Source organism: Asterias rubens, chromosome 1, assembly GCF_902459465.1.
Source record: "Asterias rubens chromosome 1, eAstRub1.3, whole genome shotgun sequence".
Classification (NCBI taxonomy): Eukaryota; Metazoa; Echinodermata; class Asteroidea; order Forcipulatida; family Asteriidae; genus Asterias; species Asterias rubens.
The window spans coordinates 15,393,788-15,415,626 of record NC_047062.1 but is presented as its reverse complement, the minus strand read 5'-3'; the positions used below and the strand labels follow the sequence as shown (position 1 = coordinate 15,415,626).

Below are 21,839 nucleotides of genomic sequence, written 5' to 3'. Positions count from 1 at the left end.
CTAAGTGTGTTGCTAAGGACGTCCTAAACCTCATCGCATGATGACGGGGAAATGTAGCAGTAGCCGTAGCTGTAGCCGCTAATTTCGGACATGGCCTACCTTTATAGAATGACTTTGATATTGTCATGATGTGAATTGATCTGATCCTGGGCGGACGTGTATTTGATTATTTGTGTATTTGTTTGTTTATTTGTTTGTTTAGATAATCTTCCCACCAAGGGAAATGGCAAAGCTCCCACGAGTGGGATGTATAAGCCAAGCTGGCAACAGCCAATCTCTCTCATACAAACATTGATTTTTGCGTCTATGATTATGAATCGCACAAATCAAGATATTGTGACTCAGTATATTGTGAAAGAGGCGGTTAGCTTGGTAGGATTTGAACCCACAACCTTGTGGTTGCAAGTCCGGCAGTCTAACCACTTGACCACAATGTTTTCAGTTTCAATTTACACCTGTTGAGTGAATTAGGTGATCAGGCATTTGAGTACGCTGCTCTAAAACTATTGAATAATCTCCATCCTTGTTAACTTTACCCATTTGATTCCTTCCTGTTTGTGTAATTTGTGTTTCTTTTTATCGGCATTTGTTTGGGTTTATTGTAAAGTGCAGTAATATAGGTATTGCACAGTATAAGTGTTTGTAAACTTATTATTATTATCACTAGTGATATATTCTGAACCCAATGCAATTAATTTTTCATTTTTGTATTTAATGTAGAGTAGTATATTGAACTATGCAAATGTAGGTGTTTCGCAATATAAATGTCCATAATATTATTATTATTAATTATTCAATCTGAACCCAGTACAATATAGGCCTACAATGTTTGTATTTATAGTTATGCGCAGTAGAGTATATCCATATAGGTGTGCGCAATATGAATGTCCATAATATTTTTTTTTATTAAGTATACAATCTAAACCCCCGACAATATTTTCTTTTTCAGAGATGCCAATAGGTGACAGTGACTGCCCGCTGCAGATGAAGGAAGAGATCGAAGCGAACCAGAAGAGGGCGTGTTTCTTTGGGTACAAGATAGAAAACCAAACCATCAAGTGGTTCACGTAGTATTTGGAGTTATGAGCTACGACAGACTGTATGGAGACAACTAAAAGAACGCAAATTATAAGTGCAGGGTTTCAACCTTACCCAGTGCTATCTGATTTCATGGTAATGGATCGTCATGTAGTGGTGATTAGGCCTGGGCGACTGGTGGAATTTACTACTCGACTAGTCGCACCTCCAATAACTTCGACACTCCTCACGACTAATTTTGATTGCCTTAATCCTTAAATTCACTCTGAAAGGATTGAAGGATTGTGTCACTGATGGCTAAGTGTGTTTCGTGAGTAAATTATGTTGTGAATATTCGTGAGCGACACAATGGGTTCACCAAACAGGTAGTCGCGACTATTTTAGTAGTAATTGCGTAGTAGTCATGGCAGCAGGATAATCGAGTAGTTGGAACCGGTAGTCCCGACTTGACTAAACAATCAATAGTCTCAACTTTGACACTGGTCGCACTATTTGCCCAGGTTTAGTGGTGATAAACGTTTCAACGAAAGAAGTTCTTCAACTAAGCATACATTTTCTGAGACTAAGACACCTTTTATTTTTTATTGATAAGTGTCCCGTAGGTTTTGCTACATGTAGTTGCTGATGTTGCAAGTTCAAGTTAGTGTCTTATATTGGAGGAATGGAACAACTATGGTTTGTGTGTTCTGCTCATGAAACACAAGTGCCTTGACCAACTAAGTTTGGACTCGGACCAACCAACTTTGGACTCGGACCAACTCTCTCATACTACGCCAGAACTCAAGTCCACAGTGCCTTTACTTGAACCATTCAGTCGTTGTAATGACGCTCAAACAAACTGTAGTAATTGTCAATGTTCCATGGAGGATGGTGTAACAGTGACTTCTTTTAGAGACATCTTTGATGGTGTTAAGAAACGGTTGGAGACCCAACAAAACTGAATGCAATAATTAACCAAAGAGTGTATTAAAACTGAATGCAGAGTACATGTAGTACATGTATATGCAGCCATGCAGCTGAACAGGGGAAAACCAGGACCCATTTTCATGGTTCTGCTTGCAAGCCCTCTCTGGTGCTGTGGGAACCGACTCATGGGGTGAAGCTAAGGGGAAGACAGAGGTTGAGCTATGTCAGTGTCTTGATGAGAGATGCTGGAAAGAGACCACTAACAGAGTTGGCTGCCTGCATAGAGGAAAGGGAAGAAAGGCACCCCGAGCTGCCTGCAAGCCGACTGGTGCTGTGGGAACCGACTCATGGGGTGAAGCTGAGGAGAAGACAGAGGTTGAGCTATGTCGGTGTCCTGAGGAGAGATGGTGGGGCAGAGACCACAACAGAGTTGGCTGCCTGCATAGAGGTTCCGGGAAGATTGGAGACGCCGCCGGGGATCCTGCCTTTGGGCGACATGATAGATTGCTTTAATACTGCTGAATTCTGCATAAACAAAAGAAAAGAAAACAGCGCTCATGGCATTGCTTACTGAGGTATATAATTATGTGGTTGCAGTCGCCCACTTACAGTATGCGGTCTTATAAACATTATTATGCAAACAAAATAGATTTAGATAGTTTGTTTTATCTGTCAACTATTTGATGTAGAAAATCTTGGGTTGCAAATGGGTGTGTTGCATAGTCTTCAAACAGTGCCAATCAACTTGCTAATACTAACAAATATGCAAAATTATTAAATTTGGCACTTGAACTTGCCATGATAACCAGGTCTGAAAGAATTACAGAATTTAAATTATTGATCAAAGCACCCATAGGTCATCCCAATAGAGTGGACTTATTGAGTAGTTTGGGTACTTCTATAAATTCAATATTTCAATCTGAAATTAAATTATGTAAATTTTTAATTATATATATAACTTCCGAATTAAGTCATTTTGGACATGTGACTTGAAAAGCAGTATTTAAACCAAAGAATGTGTAAATAGAAAACATACTCTAGAACATTTGTTTACAATAAAGTGGGTGAGTTTGGGGATTTGAGTTTTTAGAAAGAAATGTGTAAAGAATTACGATTTTCTCATTTTTACATTCAAAAGCAGGACCAGATGTTACTCGGGCGAGAACTATCAAACACACATTTTTAAAAACAAACACAAGGCAATGATGGGTGTTCATCATTCTGTCAAGCAAAAATGAGCTAATCTAAACGTGGTGTGCTAATAAATGGTTTGGGCAGTTGATGTGGCCGAGTTGCAGAAAAGGCTGATTCTTTAATAGATGTAAAGACACTGCTCTGGAATTGCAAAGGTCGTGGGTTCACATCCCATCCGAGTGATTTGCCTGTGATTTGTTTCGCAGAGCTCAGGAAAGTACTGAGTACACAGTGCTAACACACATCGGTGTGTATGGGTACAGCCAAAATTAATAGGCTGATTCTTGTTGTCACTGCAGTCAACGGCCATCGCTTGGGTCGGCCATCGTTTGCATTAAAGGAACACGTTGCCTTGGATCGGTCGAGTTGGTCTTTGAAAAGCGTTTTGTAACCGTTTGTTATCAAATCGATATGGTTAGAAAGATGTTGTAAAAGTAGTACAATGATCTACACAAATATGCCTCGAAATTGCGTGTTTTTTCTTTTTACCTCGTCGACTAAAACGGTCGGCCATTTTTGGGAGTCAAAAAAAGAAAACCGTGCAATTTTTAGTGATACTTGTGTGGATCATTATATTCTACTTTTAAAACATCTTTCTTACCATATGCATTTCATAACAACGGTTTCAAACGCTTTTTATAGACCAACTCGACCGATCCAAAGCAACGTGTTTCTTTAACTCTCTAAAAATTAATCACTGATTTTGTTTTGAGGCATACTCCTCTCTTATGTGAAGTTTACCTCGGCCAATGAGAAACTTCAATTCTTGCCCATAATTTTTAGGATCCAAAGTACAAATAAAATATATCATGATGACATTTTCCTGTGTGTTGTAAAGTTATTCCAATACCGTATTTCCAAATAAGTGAGAGCGCCTTTTTTTCTCGCATTGCAAGCATCCAAAACCAGTAATAATACTAAAATGGACTTACAATCGCACATCTCCGGAAAACCAATCAAGGCGCATACAAAAAACAAGGGTGACACAACAAATGGTTTTGTTCGGTAACAGGTGAAGATAAAGACCAGTGGAACTGATGGGGTTTCAAGTCTCTCTTGAAGATATTCAAATAAGTTGTTTGGTGTAGTGTGACAGTGAGCTTATTCCAAATGGCAGGTGCATCATTGGCAAAGGCACGCTGACCATAGCGAGAGGTTCTAAACCTTGGTTGAGCTAACATGAAGTGGGAGATCTTAGAACGCGACCGTAGCTTGTTTTGATTGAGAGGAGCTCACTGGGATACCGAGGAGCGGAGCTGTGTAGGATTTTGAGTACAAGGAGGCTGGTTCAAACCCTGCTCTAGTCAACTTTTTGTTCAACACAAAATAATAACATACCTAGGAAACATGAACCAAAAACATACAAAAATTACGAACAAAGTATTGTTCATAACAAAGTATTGTTCATTACACGCTGAAAAGTTGACTAGCCTGATGCTAAAAATGTTCAGTTCTCGGACACAATTTATGACTTGATGTGCATTTATTGTTCATTTCCAACTGTACTTTTTTTCGTGGAATATAATACATAGTGAAGTTTGACTTTTTACTTTTGCTCTCGAATATGTATACAAACGTAAATACAATATGTACATGTTCTAACATAGTTTACAGTATATTCTAAGTTGCATTAACATATATTAAACCTACAGATGCGTTGCTCGTGATTTTTCGAGAACGAGTAAAGCAGCTCGAACGAAGACTACATTATTTTTGTATGTGAAATAAAATCATCTTCACAATTTCTATTTACATTTTTAATACAATACAATACAAGTAAGCCGTTAATAATAAACATTGAGAAAATAGAATTAGCTGTTGCAAACTGCTGCTAACCAATCAAAAGAACATGGATATATGATATGCAAAAATGAGTGAGGCCTAATGGCCTGACGATTTTGACCTTAACAGAAATTTTCTCGAAGGCTAAAATGGGAAAATGTATTGGTACAAACTATAGTTGGTACAAACTAGTTGTATACAAAAGTTAATGGTTTCGAATATTTAAACACACATAATGATAAAAGATGTTTGCTTTGCAGCTGTTGATTGTCGGTTTCTTCTAAAAGTCATTCAAACTTTTGGGCAACTGATTTTAGTCTGGTTCAGTTGTTAGAATGTCTGACTCTGAAAGTATATATTTTTTATTTTATTTATTTATATATATACATATACAGGTAAAACGTCTAAAGCATTTATTCAACTAATGATTGAATATTTTCATTTTCATTTCATAACATAAAGATGCTAAATTCTCGCCGAATCCTTTAAACTGATTTCATCATTGCGGGAGTTTGTAGCAATAGTACTTGAGATGATAATTATAATTAGCTGCTACAAACTGCCAACCAAAAAGACCTACGGTATAAATGCAAACACTGGTAAATGACGTTTTGATCCTGGCAGAGTCTGTCTCGAATGCAAAATGACAACTGAACAAACGTGGACAGCCGTCGATTTCACCAAACTCTTCATAACTTAAGATTAATCTTAAGACCTAGGACGGGTCCCAACCCTGCACTGTAGCATGCAGACATTAAGATTAATCCAAAGTTAGGACGAGTTACTCGTCCTAACTCGAGATAGGATCAATCCTAGCGTTTCGTGAAATCGACTGCAGGACACTTAGTTACCTGTTCAGGTTTGTGTTGTCTTTTAGCCTTCTATTCTAGAAAAACTCTGCTAGGGTCGAAACGTCAGGCCATTAGGCCTAACTATTATTTGCAACAATAATATCTGTCACTTATTCATATCTCCTGATCTCAATTCTATTCTAAGAAGTCTTCCCGATAAGCAAGTCTGCTCTTTGTAGGATTTGAGGCTTTTCATGATGTATTTAGATATATTTTTTAACTAAACTTCATCCTTGCACTCGATTTTTCGCTCGATTTCACAAAGCACTATTAAAGATTGATCTTGAGATGAGTTGTCAGTATTGTCATGTACATTTGTGACGTCACACTTCATTTATACACATTGAGGATCAATCTTAGCTCTTTGTTGAAACGGCCCCTGCCAGAAAGACGACGGTTAGAATAAAATAGACCAAACATCGGAACAACAGAGATAACATGGTGTACCCGTAAACAAGCCGGTAAAATCAAAAATCTACACTTGTTTTTTTCCTTTCTGGTTGTTGCACGTCTTTTGCTAGGTTTATGCTCACAAGGTTTCTCCGGTCATTTTTGCCAAATGGGTGGCCAATTTTGCATTCGTATTAAAAAAATAAACGGGAAAACCTAAAATAAAAGAAAGAAGAAAAAATTGCCTGCCTCCCTTGTATTGAATCTGATACAGATATAAATACTTTACAGAAAAGTGTAATGGATGCAAAAATCGAACAATCTAACGTCACCAACTATTTACATTTGTTGTTATCTTCTTGTGAATGCCCATTAATGTCGCATAATGATTAACTAAAACGTAGCATCAAACAATAACTATATTTTGTTTATACCTCGAATCCATAATGGTGAGCAGACCATCTCACACACACCTTCCACAAATGAATTGAGAACTTGTAGTCGCAAATTAGGCTATAATATTGTGTACAATGGAGTGCTATTATTACAATTTTGACTCGGTACATAAAATTTACCGTTGTTCGGTCTTTCGTAACTACTGCTATTTAGGCCAGCATCCTTGATGGCCAATGGACAGAAGGAATGGAAATTGTACATCACTGTGGATATGGAGCGTCCTCAAGTGTTTGTAAAAGTGTGTCCCCCTGTCTTTATCCGCAAGGACCGGTTCTTGCTTTTTAGAAGCAGTGATTTTATTGGACACAATGTTTTCATTGGATATGTTTTGATTGGTCCACTGTGACGTCAAACTGTGACGTCACAATTTCGCATCGCATTCACATGATGTATGAACTGGGCTTCAGTTTGCACGTGATTTCTTGACCACCGATAGGTACCAGATTACGTGCATTTCGTGGTTTTCAGATAGGCCTAATCGTTTGAAGATATCCAGCATAATAGTTCTTTGGTATGGTTTTCGTCGGGGCAGTCGTCTTAAACACGAAGTTAATTAAAGAGTAGTTTCGACGTCATCCGCTTTTGTTAGATTCATCTGTATCAACTTGGAATTGACTTCATGATCATTGGGAGTCACTGATTGGATACCAATGTCTGTCCGGTTGCCATTGGTTAACGCTGCGTCCACGTCACCATTGCCAGCTACGTATGAAAGTAACGAAGAGCTTTCACGGTTGACCGGTTCCATGTCGACAAAGTTGTCGGACACACAATGCTCGATGATAAGCGGATTGCCCGGTCGACACGGATTGAGATTGTCGTCCAGCTCAGTCTGGAACGGCTTAGAGGAGGGCTCCGGACGGTCACTGTTATGCTCTTCCGGTACTGGTGGTAACCCATCCAATATGTAGGAGTATTCATTTAATTTCTTGATGCCACCCGCCTTACTGCCTGTATTTGGTGAGTGGGAAACTTCCAACTGGTTTGAAATACTGGTATCCTCTGGGATTTGGCTTTGAAGTGAGGATCCCGGAGTGACTACAAACTGAAGCTCAATGTTCATTTTAGGGCTGTTATCCGGGCTCTCCTTGTCGAAAGACACCATAGATGGGCGAGCATCGCTGGTAATCTGCGTCATGACAGACGCTGATGAACCCCTATGGGAGGAGCCCTTAGGGCACACGTCACGCATTGTAGTGGAGTTAACCTGGGACATTGAGCGGGGGCTGCTGGTATACGTCGGCCGGTACTTCATGGCGCGTTTCTCGCACATGCCGTGCTTTGCCAACAGGAGGAATAGATCACGTCGAAATGCTCTGGTGAAGATCGCATACAGGAAGGGATTGGCGCAGGAATTGATTGGATAGAACAAGACAATGAAGACTTTAGTTTGGTCGGTGGTGAGTAGGGCGTTCTTGCCGTTAAATATTGACGAGAGGCCGTTGATGGCGATTGGAGCCCAGCATGCCAAATCAGTAAAGATGAGGACCGCCATTCGCTTGGCTACTTTAGAATCTTTCCTTTGCATGGCAGAATGTGGATTCCTTACCGTAACGTACATCTTGATGTAACATGCGCAGATGACTATGAAGGCCAGTGCGTTAAACAACAAAATAAAAATGACGTAGGCAACTGCGGCTGCGCTGTCCGTTTTCCTGACGTAGAAGGGCAGACACATGCTCGTAACGCCATACCCAGCCACACCCAAGAACGGCAACGAGGCTATGACAATTGCAAAGAACCAACCACCAAGCAAGATGCGACCAGCCTGTCGTAATCGAATGCGTTTGTTTAAGTCTATCGCATAAATAATTGTGTACCACCGCTCGATCGTCAGGACAGTTAGGGTAAAAACAGACAACTCGCTGGAGAACACCGATATGAAACCAGCTATCTTGCAGCCTGCACCGAACTGCCAGTCTATGGCGTAGTTGAAGTAGGCACCGAGAGTATGTACGTCTACGGCAGCAACCATCAAGAGGTAAATACCCATACAGAAATCAGCAAATGCCAAGTTGCACATGAGAAACTTAGGCACGGTCATCTTATGCCTGTACGCTATCAAAACGACCATCACAACAAGGTTGCCTATCATAGCTGTACTCGCAATGAACCATACTATCACCCGTAAGAATGGATACCCCATGACGTCAGAGCAGGGATTGAACGGATCTGGTAGGGGTGAACAGTTAACTTTGGAGTAGTTCTTGGGGACAATGTCGTGACATGTGCTACCGTAAATGACATGCGTTACGTGTGGATCCACCACCTCTTCACGGAATCCCATATCGGACGTGTCGTCTGCACCGAAGGGTCCAATGAACGGTTCTCCCGTAACGGCCATGAGCGACTCGTTGTTTACTGGAATGAAGAAAGAATGGCCCATCGAGGATTCCTTATTCGGGGGGACAACAGCACTCTGGATGTATTCATCCAGTATCTCTCGACTACCCCTCGGTATAGACGCCTCTCGGTTGTCTAAGAACTCAAAGGGCGAAGCAGAACGAACCGGCTGGCTGGTGCTTGTAGGACAGTCCACATCTTCCACCGCCTCGGTTATGTTGTGCATCTTAGCCATGTGTGTGTTCTCTGTGGTGTTATAGTAGAAAGCACAGCAATGGCTAAAGTAGTGCAGCTTAGCGGTGCTGATGCTCTGGAAACGAAATAATGGCGGGAAATGCTTGAGATTTGGCGTGCCCTGAATGTCCAACAAAGTGATGTCTTTCAAGCCCTTGGTTGGCAGCCTGCTGATGCTCGTGTCAGACAAATACCTGTACAAAATTAAAAAAACAGACGTTTAATTAGTTCATTTTCAAAATTATATATCACAATATTCCCATTGCTCGAATGTGTAAAAATACTTTAGGGGCCTACATGTTTTAATCAAACCTTCATTGTTATGTTATTTGGAAAGTTTGGGTACAATATATATCTTGCATTTCGGTTAATTATTTAAGTTTCCAAATCTGGTTTAAACTTACACTTCTCGAAGTCCCTCTATGCCATCAAACATGTTGTCATCCACCTCAGAAATGGGATTTTTGGACAAGATTCTGTAATGCAAAGAAATGAGCAAAGTCAAAACAAGTTAAATAAAAAATTGTGTTTGTTGTCTGCAAAGAAAATAACAATTCGATAGGATTAGACCCTTCCTCTGATAGACATAGACACCGGGCAAGCTCGGTGGTCTAGTGGTTCAGCCACTGACGCCAGAGTACTGGGGTCGTGAGTTCGAATCCAGCCTGTATAGGCTTTGGAATGTTTGTGCCCACAGACTCGGATATCGCTGGACAACACGGTGCTTTTGGTGCGCAGGGGGGGGGATACAGAAATTAAATCAAGCATTTGTTATTCAAACTTAAACGAAAAGACAGTACTGTATCAGAACTCCCCAAACTGGATTAGATGATACCTTGTCATTAAGAAGTAACATTAACCATGGAGGTAGAAACACTGAACTATTTCTATCCTCCATGACTGGACATAGCTATTGAAGTGCACTTTCAGTATTTAGGATTTAATGGAAAACACATGTTTTTAATTAAATTTCATTTAATTTGCAATGTCAGAGCACTAGATCGCCAGTAAGACACTGTATAGTTACAGATGATTTTAACAAAATAATTACATCCGCCGATGACGTCACATGCTCAAGATTGGCAATCAACTGCGGTCGTCGACGTCCGATCGGTTTTCAAATCGTTTTTCGTGGTATAACCATCAAACAGCATATAAATTGACTTGGAAAAGTAAAATGGCCTTTGGGTTGTACTTACAAGACCGTGATCTTAGCGCCGGCAAACACCCTGCCAGGAACTGTCGAGATGTCATTTCCTGAGAGGGTTCTGGAAAGAAATAGAAAATATTTATGCGGTGCCAGTGTCGTCATAGGACATTCTGTCCCCCGGAGAAGGGTAATTACCATCGGCTGAGAGAGGTTGATTCAAAAGAGGGCGCTACACAGGGGGAGGGGGGGGGGCACACACAAAAGCTCTTTAAAAAGTTCATTAGATCCCTGAAGCATTAAACGGTAATGCATAGTATTAAGGAATTAACGGAATACAAAACAAGAGATAGTGCTTCTGTTGCATTCAAATATGCAGGCTACCAGTCACATATTGTAAGGTTACATTGGATTTTGGCTGGTAACTTCATTCTGGTAAGCAACATTTTGTTTATCTATGGGTGTATAGTACTTTTGGTCATTAATCCACGTCATTGTCATGACCAAAAAGAACCTAACTAAGCTTACTTCTTTGTGTTTAATTTTTATTTTTCGTAATTTGTTATTATTCATTGGTTGGGTTGACATCAACTCAGTTTCACCAAATCATTTCAATATTTCTTCGTTATCTTGACATTCCTGCATAAACAATGTCACACACAAAAATCGATATTATTACAGAAATGGCTGACAGTAAAACCTTTACCGGCAAGAAAAGGCCAAGAAAACACAAAACAATGGCATTTTGAGATACAACTACTGATAACTTATTCCAAAACACATCAGATAGCTTCCAATTTAAAGGGAAGGTATAAACACGTTTGGTAATTACTTAAAACAAGTATTAACTTAAAAACTGACTTGGTAACGAGCATTGGAGAGCTGTTGATAGTATAAAACATTGTGGGAAACGGCTCCCTCTGAAGTATTGTAGTTTTTGAGAAAGAGGTAATTTCTCACTAAAATAATAAAAGACTTCTAGCTAGAAGTCTTTTATTCCTATATGAAAGCACACAAACTCGTCCAACAAGGGTGTTTTTTCTTTCATCATTTTCTCGCCATTTCGATGACCAATTGAGCCCAAAGTTTCACAGGCTCGTTATTTTATGCTTATGATGGGATACACCAAGTGAGAACACTGGTCTTTGACAATTACCAAACGTGCACAGTGCCTTTAACACCAAATGACGTTTATGTAAACAAACAGAAATCATTTTGCGTGTTAAAGGCAGTGGACACTATTGGTAATTAACAAAGACTAGCCTTCACAGTTGGTGTATCTTAATTAACATATGCATAAAATAACAAACCTGAGCTCAATCGGTCATCGAAGTTGCGAGATAATAATGAAAGAAGAAAACACCCTGTCACACGAAGTTGTGTGCGTTTAGATGGTTGATTTCGAGACCTCAAGTTCTAAATCTGAGGTCTCGAAATCAAATCAAATTCGTGGAAAATTACTACTTTCCCGAAAACTATGCCACTTCAGAGCGAGTTGTTTCTCACATATTTTTATACCATCAACCTCTCCCCGTTACTCGTCACAAAGAAAGGTTCTATGCTAATAATTATTTTGAGTAATTACCAATAGTGTCCACTGCCTTTAAACAAAAATATAATTTAAATAGGTACAGCGGTTAAGTTGTGATATTAACAGGTTATACAGGTGACTTTTATTGCATGTTGCTGTACGGATTTGGCCTATAAATCCGCATTAAGTTGGCAAAATCGAAAGATGGCCCTACTCGTAAAGTTTAAACCTCGCCCTAAATGGTTGTTTCGGTTAGTATTTTGGAATGATTTTTTTTTAAACAATGATTATTATTATCATTAAAAAACCCTCCATACTTACAGTGTGTAGATTTCGAACGAGAACGTGCTGAAACTGTACGGCTCCAGGGAATATATCTTGTTATCGGAAAATACTCTAGATACAAAAATAACAAGAAGGGTGATATTTATTACTAAGGAATGTCTAAAACAGTCGTATTAAGTGTTAAGGTGACAATGGCAGAAAAAAGAGACAAAAAGAAGGTCATAGTCATAATGTAGGCTATCAATATAAACCACAAGGGAAACTGACTGGGTAAGTTTTGAAATGATTTTTGGGGTTGAACAAAGAATTGACTAGAGTGGGATTCGAACCAACGACCTCCGGATTAACGTGCCGGCGCTCTACCAACTGAGCTATCTAGCCCTATATTGGCGGTGTCCCTATTTTGTCAATATCTTTGTTCGGGGGTGCCAGTCAGAAGCTAAGATATTGACAAAATAGGGACACCGCCAATATAGGGCTAGATAGCTCAGTTGGTAGAGCGCCGGCACGTTAATCCGGAGGTCGTTGGTTCGAATCCCACTCTAGTCAATTCTTTGTTCAACCCCAAAAATCATTTCAAAATTTACCCAGTCAGTTTCCCTTGTGGTTTATAATGATATCTGAAACAAAAAGTCGCATCCCCTTGAGGTGATCCCCTGGCTGCCGCTTCCCAGGTTGTATCGTAATTTGGGTGTGATCCCTGGCCACACGGCAGTTAACGGTTGTATGGCTTCTGACTGGCACCCCGAACAAAGATATTGACAAAATAGGGACACCGCCAATATAGGGCTAGATATCTCAGTTGGTAGAGCGCCGGCACGTAAATCGGGAGGTCGTTGGTTCGAATCCCACTCTAGTCAATTCTTTGTTCAACCCCAAAAATCATAATGTAGGCTATCACATCTCTCCAAATTCTGATAACCTTATGAGTCCAGTTTGTGGGGTCCTGCTATTGTTTTTCGATTATTCCCTTTCCTTAAGAACTCCCTTAAAGACACTGGCCACTATTGGTAATTGTCAAAGACCAGTCTTATCAATTGGTGTATCGCAACGTATGAATAAAATAACAAACCTGTGAAAATTTGAACTCAATTGGTCGTCGGAGTTGCTAGATTACTATAAAAGAAAAAACACCCTTATCACACGAAGTTGTGTACTTTCAGATGCTTGATTTCGAGACCTCAAATTCTAAATCTGAGGTCTCGAAATCAAATTCGTGGAAAATTACTTCTTACTCGAAAACTACGTCACTTCAGAGGGATCTGTTTCTCAGAATGTTTTATACTATCAACCTCTCCCCATTACTCTTTACCAAGTGAGGTTTTATGCTAATAATTAGTTTGAGTAATTACCAATAGTGTCCACTGCTTTTAAATGTGGGGACCAGTTTAAACAAAGAATTATCTTGGGGTCCATTTTTCTAACCAACAAGTCTCGGCCGCACTATTGAAGTTTACTTACAGTTTCTTGAGAGAGTTTTCGTTGACCAGTGACGTCAGATTGGGTATTCTTTCCAGACCACACTTTTCAAATGACCTGAACAAGAAAAAAAAACACAGACAGAAAAAAGATTGAAAGAAAAGTGTGACGTAAAAGGTGTGATGTTTAGCACAGGCTTTAGTACTCTGCTGCAGCTTTGGGTTAGATGGCAAATACAGTTACTGTTTGTTAAGACTGCATTATCTTGAAACAAGACAATTCCATATTCGTGAATAAGCCCACAAAAACGTTCGCGTTATGTGATTTTCGATGGATACATTTTTAAAACATGACAAATTAAGTCTGATCATTTTCTTTGGTTCTGATTAATTTGTTTTTAATTTGGATTGTTTTTAGTTACTGTTTGTTTCTTATTTATACTTACAAACTACTCAAGTGCGGCAGGTATCCAAAAACACCTTGGTCCAAGTTTTTCAAAAGTGGCGAGTGGGTCACATCACTAATTGGTGTAGTCAAGACAGAGAAAGCCGAGGATTAAAAACAAAATACAAAGTAGACGTTTAGAACCACCCGCTACGACACAGTGATGCGCCCTCTATTGGTATCATCAAGAGTGGCAATGGATTCTATTTGAAATAATATGTTTAAGTTGATATAGAAACATGAACAATTGGCTTAAAGGCACTGTACACGTTTGGTAATTGTCAAAGACCAGTGTTCTCACTTGGTGTATCCCATCCTAAGCATAAAACAACAAGCCTGTGAAAATTTGGGCTAAATTGGTCATCGAAGTTGCAAGAAAATGATGAAAGAAAAAGCACCCTTGCTGGACGAACTTGTGCGCTTTCAGATAGGAATAAAAGACTTCTAGATTGAAGTCTTTTAATATTTAAGTGAGAATTTACCTCTTACTAAAAAACTACGTTACTTCAGAGGTAGTCGTTTCCCACAAAGTTTTATACTGCAGCTCTCCAATGCTCGTTACCAAGTCGGTTTTTATGTTAATACTTGTTTTGATTAATTACCAAACGTGTACATTCCCTTTAACGTGACACCGGTCCAAAAGGAGAAGTTTCTGATTACCCATGCATTCTGGAAATATCGGAATTGGCCGTATCCAAGTAAGTTGGTATACTAACAATTATTTTGAGTAATTACCAGTAGTGTCTATGCCGTTGAACCAAATTGTCCCAGACTCTACCAAACTCTTTGCCTCTTGTGTAGAGAAGAACTACCCATCACCCCTGAAAATTCCCTACATAATTCCGGTGATTCCGAAAACAAAGATCACAATAATGGGGGGGGGGGGGATACACCATGATGCCACACATTGAGCACCATATACAAACAATACTTTCAACCTAATGGTTTTCCCGGTCAGTGTCAACAAAATACTCATTCAGTATTTAATACCTTGCTCATTTAATTTCGATTGAAAATGAATTTTTCATGACATCAGCGTTCAACAATCAAACGACTGTAATTCGACTGCAACAGTGAAGCATCGCTACAATAATAAGATGGTTCAAAGATCATTAAACTTTGAAAATGCCAGCTGGATGAGGCTGCTCAATCATTCATGTTTCTTCAATTATTTATTGTAAATAGGTTGTAGAATTCAATTGAAGAGTGGTGAAATTGTGGGTTTGAACACAAATACTCACACGAACCTGCTGAATGCGAAGAACAAAATGTGTTCTCAAAAAGAAAAACATATGCTTGGTTGCGTTAGGGGGAAATGCGTGATTTTGAATGCGTGACAACGAACTTGAAAGATTTGTTTTTTGTTTTTGTTCACCATCAAAATATTTTGTTATGAATGTGCGAAAGCTTTCCGTGTTAAACTCTGGCCGATGTATTGAAAATGTAAATCGAATGCAAACCGCTAGTATCAAGAGCTGGATTTATGAAATTAATTTTGTGAAGAAATTATTTGTATAAAGACCATAAATTATTACTTACATTCGTGTTACTTCGATTAAGTTATCGAACGTTCCTTGCTCAATAGTCCTCAGTTTCTCATTTTCTGTGAGAATTCTTGAAGTAAAAATGAGTTCAAAATAAGTATATAATCAAGACTTTATAATATCAATTATTGCATGCACTATACATTTTCTCACAACCCTTTTCTGTTTAAGCCCAGCTCGTTGGCCACAATTCGATCAATCCATGTAAGTGTGACTTGACATTTAAAGCATGACAGAAGAGGCATACTTTCATTAGTTCGCTTCCAAGAACAAGAACAAACTGCCCAAAAAGCGGCTACGTGTCCGAATTAATGACTTCACCAGTGGCTATATATAGCAGGGACAAGGTTGGCTGTTGATACCCTTCTCCACACACTTTGTCTTTGCAAATCTTAGCATTCATTTTTAGAAAGTAATGTAACATTGCACAGGTTTGTTACTAAAAAAAAGAGGGGCACTGATAGGTTCATTTTGGAGGTGAATGTTTATAAATATATTTGACAAAAATATGCCTGTGTCTGGTCGTCCTTGATCACCTCCGCGTGCTCCTGCGTTACACCACTAAGCAGCTAGAGCAGATAATTATGTCATATTAAATACAAAGTTAATAGCTCATTTCGGAGTCATGACTTCTTCCAAAATACTTTTTTTTTTTTTTTACTTAATGTATAGAATCTATTAACACAAAAAAAAATTCTGTAGTTACTTACATGCTATTAAGAAGCGTCAAATTAACAAAGTCTGTAGCTGTCAGGCTCTCAATATTCGTTTCCGTGAGGTACCTGTATAGAAGATCAAAAGCAAACTACATCAGAACCAACAAACTACTAGTAAACTTGCGGCTACAACCATGTAATAAATCTCTTTTGATAGAGTGTTGCCTCTGAAAAGAGCCGGTTTGGCCTCGACGTCTCGAACTGTAGGCCTATACTCTGCTCGTATTCAGGAGGAAGCTGTATGACATCAAATTATATCAGTTTGGGGTATTTTTTATATGTATCGAACCAATCATTAATACATTTTTTTCGATTTACATCTGGGGTTTTCGATTTACAGCTGGGGAGCAGGGGCAATGGTTCTGGTGGGCCATGGGTGTGGGGGAGTCCGTGTCGCCCCACCTCCACTCGCTGATAAGCCACTGCTTCAGAGCAACCGCAACTTATATTATGAGAGTACACATGTATTCAACTTATTACAACTCTTTCAAGCTGTTAAATATGATTTTGTGAAACTAAAACAACTTGCATGTAAAGAGTAACGTATAGTAGGCCCTACCCTAGATGTTATGCAAAACTGTAGTCGCCAGTTATAATATTATAGCACATTGCAATCGGGAATCCGGATATGATATTACTTTTCGGGCGTATTGGCGTAACAAAAGGGCGGGCGCGGGGCTGGAGCACACCCCCACCCCCACCCCCACCCCCACCAGCCGATGCTTAAAACCCTTGTCATCCCCCTTTCCCCCACCCAAACGAAATCAATAAAAAGGTACAATTGACTGGTTCAATACCGTACATCAAAATAGTCTCACTTTGCAAATAAAAGCCTTTTTTTTTATGCCCCTACCCCACATCCCACTCCAAATGAAGACGTATGATTACGCTAACATAGGTCTACTCGTCGCTCTACCCGACCCACAACACACTGCAAACGACGCTACGTGTTTGCAATCTACAAGCAAACTCCCGGGTCAAAAAGGTACGGCTACTGACACTACGAGTGAATTTGGCGAAGTATAATGATCAATAATTCACATTGACATTTCAACGCATCGATATCTCTCTGAAAACCTCAACCTCCTCGATACAAGTGTCAAAAACATCATCCAAAACGCGAATTATGCGACGAAAGAAAATTGAATAAGTCTCGGTGAATTCATGCATTGAGTACAACTTAACAGCGGAAGCCTAAAAGTCATGTATAGACGGGTTGGATGCTTCGACGAATCCCATGGGCGGAGTAGTGACTAAATTTGGCAGATGCGTTTACAAGCACGGCAGAGTTTGGTGACGACCGCCTTGCACTCACGCCACCCCCCCTGGTCGTCAACCGTGGCGTCAACGCAAACGCTGCGTAGATGAACTCCTTGTAAAATAGAGACGAGATAAATTAGCCATGAAACACGCCGGGGCATGAGAAGGAAAACGACGGGTTGGGGATGTGACGCTAAATGAGAGATGAGTGATAAGATGAGACGGGGCAGGTCCAGATGAAGGAGATGGGTGCCCTGGGGATTGAGTCGACGTCTCTACGTGTTCTCAAGTAAGATTTCACTAGGAAACAAAGATGCTAATGTGTCAATCAGCCTTTAAGTTTGACGCCTCTGTCTTGGGCCAAATTTCCCCACCGTGTGATCGAAGGAGTATGCGGTAGTTTTCGTCGACGTCATGTTCCTGTTCAAGCATGTCCCCTAAATGCACAAGTAATTACACATTCTGAGAACATCTGACAGAGGCTACCCCTTCAAGATTTAGTTTGTAAACTGACTAGCAGTCCTATACGAGATAAAAAATAACACATGATTTAACCTTAACTACCACAATGATACTCATTATACATAGGCACAGGCCTGTATGCTTCGTTTTTGGAAAGGGCAAGGGCACAAAGGCATTTGCTTCTTGATATTAAAGGACACCAATTTGAAGAAACTGTACATTTCTAATGGATCATTTCATGGGCACAAAGGCAATGGCCAGGGGCATGGAGGCATTTGCCTTCGTTGCATGAGTGAACTGGCCTGTCTAAGGCCTATACAGTCAGGAACAAACGATATGATTTATAAGAATTTCCAACTCAATTTTTGCTTTTGCGCTTGCTTTGAAGAACAAACAATCTGAGGGACCCTTTGTACAGCTATCGACCCATACTATTGTAACGTGTAGCATTTGCGCTCCACAGTAATTTGTAATATCTCTTGGGGAATTAAAAGAGAATGATTTAGTTTGAACGAACTGGGAGAGCGTGTTTCTCGTTGCAGACTGCGAACGACTAGTCTTCATTCGTGTCACTTATCTAGACAGCATAAAGAGGCTGCGTGAAGGTTGTGTTTGTTTCAAATGGAAAATTCGAAAGTCAGTCCTTAATGGTATTATATACTGGAATAGTAAAGATGAAAAACATGATCGTTTTATTTTTGTCTGACAGCTTACTGATTATACGAAGTCCATATAAAACAATTTTCAAGTGACAAATTTTCCACTGAAATAAAGTAATTTTCGAGAAAACTGTATTTCTGAGAACCTTTAAAAAAATGTTCTTAAACCTGCAACAGCTGATTGCGGTTGTTTCACCCAAATCAAAGGACATTTATGTGATTAAATGCTGATAACTTAACATTGTGTTTTCTTATGCATTTACTTAAAAAAAACAGATGAAGCCAGATAAAGCCTAAATCACAGATGTTTTAAGTAAAACAGTGACACTGTCTGCCGCTATGCTCCACAAATCCCGTATAATAGAAGTTCACTCACAAAGCAAAAACGGAGATTTTATCATGTTTATCCCCACCCCAAAGAAATCTTATGCGACAAACAACTACCAATTTCCCTGAAGAAAAGAATGTTTGACCTATGTGTACTCCCAACAATAACATATGGATGCCAAACATGGTCAACTACCAAACAGATAAACAAGAAATTAGCTACCACGCAGAGAGCAATGGAAAGAAGGATGCTAGGGATTAAACTGAAAGACCGGATACCCAACCAAGCAATTAGGGATATAACAAAAGTCAAAGACATTATCCAATATGTCAGCACAATGAAATGGAAGTGGGGAGGCCATGTGTCAAGAATGACAGATAACAGATGGACCATAAGAACCACAGAATGGCAACCCCGAGTAGGAAAAAGATCCAGGGGCAGACCGAAGAAAAGATGGAGGGATGACATAACAAAGTTGGTGGGGGGGACCTGGACAAGGATAGCAAAGGAACGGCATACCTGGAAAGATCTGACAGAGGGCTACATCCTGCAGTGGATGGACAATGCCTAGATGAGATGAGATGAGATCCCCACCCCCCTCTCTCCCTCCAACAAGAAATGTTTCTAGCAAATTGACATTCTGGTTCAATTCCATGAAGTGTGATGAAGGGTGGGTGATGGATAAAAGAGTAGCCTATAGGCCTCAATTCCATGAAGTGTAATGAAGGGTGGGCGATGGATAAAAGTATATAGGCCTAAGGCAGACACATTCATTATCGACTATCTCCGATTACTCAGAAAACTCAAAATAAATGTGCGTATTTATATATAGCGTGGTTCAGTAGAATCTTGTCTTCATGCACTCATGTCCAAGTCAATTTACACCCTTTTAGAAATCTGAACTTGAAATACCCCACTTCATGGATCGATACTAAGGACTCGTTTACGGGGGTAGAAGCCAGACAGTTGAACTGTAATTCTGGAAATCGTGGCTTAAAAAAAAATGGCCACCAGCAACCGACCAGAATAAAACCACAACGGGTATAAAGTTTGGGGAAATGAGGTTTTTAGTTTTAAATCTGCAATGGAACTGAATATATCAAATGGATCTTCTGTCTAGAAAATTGATTCTAGATTAGCCATTAGAATTTAACCCCGCAGAACAGTCCAACTCTAGCTCAACCCAGACTTGAAATGCAACAGTGTCTGATGCAACAATTAGTTTTGATCACGTGAGATTAAAACTCAATACTTGAAAACAGTGAAAACACCTTTTTTTTTCAATGACTTTCACACAGGTTTGTTGCTTGCACATATATTGGGTTACATAATACTGGTCTTTTACAATTACCAATGTGACAGAGGCAGCACGCAGTCGTAAAACTCAATATGGTTTGGACCAACTTGGTACAGGAAGTTCAAATCGTGCAAGACTTCCACAGTGTATTGCTTGTCATGAGTTTCCGAATTGATCCAATTCATCAATCTGTAAAAGAGTGAGGGTTATTTTTCCATGCAAAGCTTCAAACACCACTTACCAAGGTAAGTCACACTGTAAGTCACACTGTAAACGGATATCATTTACTGATTGTAAACATTTCCCCCTTCAAAGCGATATCCGGCCGACATGATCGACGTAGAACCAGCTGCCAGACTTAATACCGAATACATATAAATAGAAAGCTTCCGATGTACATAAAAACAAGACCTTTTCAATCGTGGATACCACAAGTTGCACTGTGTGGGTTTTCCTGAGCGCATTTTTGTCCTGCACGTGGAAGTTGCCACTGTCTAAGTGCCTTTCAATAGGAAATATTTGTTCTTTTAAATTAATTCAAAAAATGGAATCCTTACACAAAAATCAGGAAAATGTATAAGAAAGGCAATTTTTATGTGCAGGAAAAATTTGTTTCCTGAGCTGACTGAGTTAACCAGTGAGCGTGCGCGCATTCTTATTATAACTCTCGTCTTCACTGACTGTCACTAACTTCCTTTACGAGAAAACAAGATTGATAAAACGTCAGGAGAGAGCCATCCCCTGTACTTGAAGACGCTCTCTGCGGTAATGCAACTTGAGGGAAGTCTAACACCCCCACTTCAGACATCACTGATTGGTAATTACACAGATACGTCTTGAGGCATGATATGGGTGATTACCAGAAAAGGGGAGTGATTACCAGAAAAGGGGTGATTTCCAGAAAGGGTCTACATGGTAACCTCGCAAGAAATGGTATACGGATTATGTTTTTTAAACAATTTGAGGCACCGATAGACACATATTGGTAACTACTCATCATAATTGTTAGTATACAAACTTACTTGGTAACAAGCAATGGAGAGATGTTGAAAGTATATAAACATGTGAAAAAGGGCTCCCTCTAAAGTAACGTAGTTTGTTTCAGGCATCTGAAAGCACACAATTTTGTGCAACAGTTTTTTCGTTATACTCTATTGCAACTTAGATGACCAACTGAGTCAAAATTCTCACAGATTTGCTATTTTATATGCATACACCAAGTGGTGAAAATACTGGTATTTTGGCATTGCCATAGGTTTACAGGGGCGATTTCACTAGGAACTTATAGGACTAGTCCTAACTTAGGACTAGTCATAGTAGATATTAACAACTTATAAGGCTATATTATAGTCTAACATTAGGACGAGTTAGTCGTCCTAAATCGATATAAGACTAGGTGTGTTTCAATCAACACCACGCTGAGAAGATGCAAGTAAATTTTGTATACAATATTGCAACTAGACGTCGTGAAACCGTTATGTTTAAAAAATCTAAAGCACTTCCCAAAATTAAAGTGTAGTCCTCTTGAGAGTAAAGCTTTACGATATTTCCTG

At 39.6% G+C, this 21,839-nt stretch overlaps 2 protein-coding genes across 6 annotated transcripts in view; one reads left to right on the top strand and one right to left on the bottom strand.

The window, feature by feature from the left end:
- LOC117291178 (protein sprint-like) overlaps positions 1-1,104 on the top strand; it is a 32,502-nt gene extending 31,398 nt beyond the window's left edge. For all 5 annotated transcript variants that reach the window (XM_033772774.1, XM_033772765.1, XM_033772757.1 and 2 more), the window contains one exon: positions 950-1,104. In XM_033772774.1, the coding sequence (XP_033628665.1) occupies positions 950-1,071 (122 nt within the window). In that variant the 3' untranslated portion in view covers positions 1,072-1,104. The remainder of the gene's footprint in view (positions 1-949) is intronic.
- A 4,599-nt stretch (positions 1,105-5,703) lies between these two features.
- Positions 5,704-20,618, bottom strand: LOC117298053 (follicle-stimulating hormone receptor-like). The gene is made up of 9 exons (XM_033781285.1): positions 20,575-20,618; positions 16,275-16,346; positions 15,560-15,634; positions 14,022-14,096; positions 13,619-13,693; positions 12,194-12,268; positions 10,394-10,462; positions 9,599-9,670; positions 5,704-9,388 (listed from the first exon to the last, which is right to left on the bottom strand). The coding sequence occupies exons 1-9, from the start codon at positions 20,616-20,618 to the stop codon at positions 7,171-7,173; spliced, it is 2,775 nt and encodes a 924-aa protein (XP_033637176.1). The 3' UTR covers positions 5,704-7,170.
- Between the last annotated feature and the right edge of the window lie 1,221 nt (positions 20,619-21,839).

Bases quoted from the DNA above. Each gene is read 5' to 3' on its own strand.
- LOC117298053 (XM_033781285.1), bottom strand. From the start codon at position 20,618: ATGTCGGCCGGATATCGCTTTGAAGGGGGAAATGTTTACAATCA. The intron at 12,269-13,618 runs GTAAGTAAACTT...TTTTGTATCTAG, and splicing joins GAAAACTCTCTCAAGAAACT to AGTATTTTCCGATAACAAGA. The intron at 9,389-9,598 runs GTAAGTTTAAAC...AATTTTGTACAG, and splicing joins ATAGAGGGACTTCGAGAAGT to GTATTTGTCTGACACGAGCA.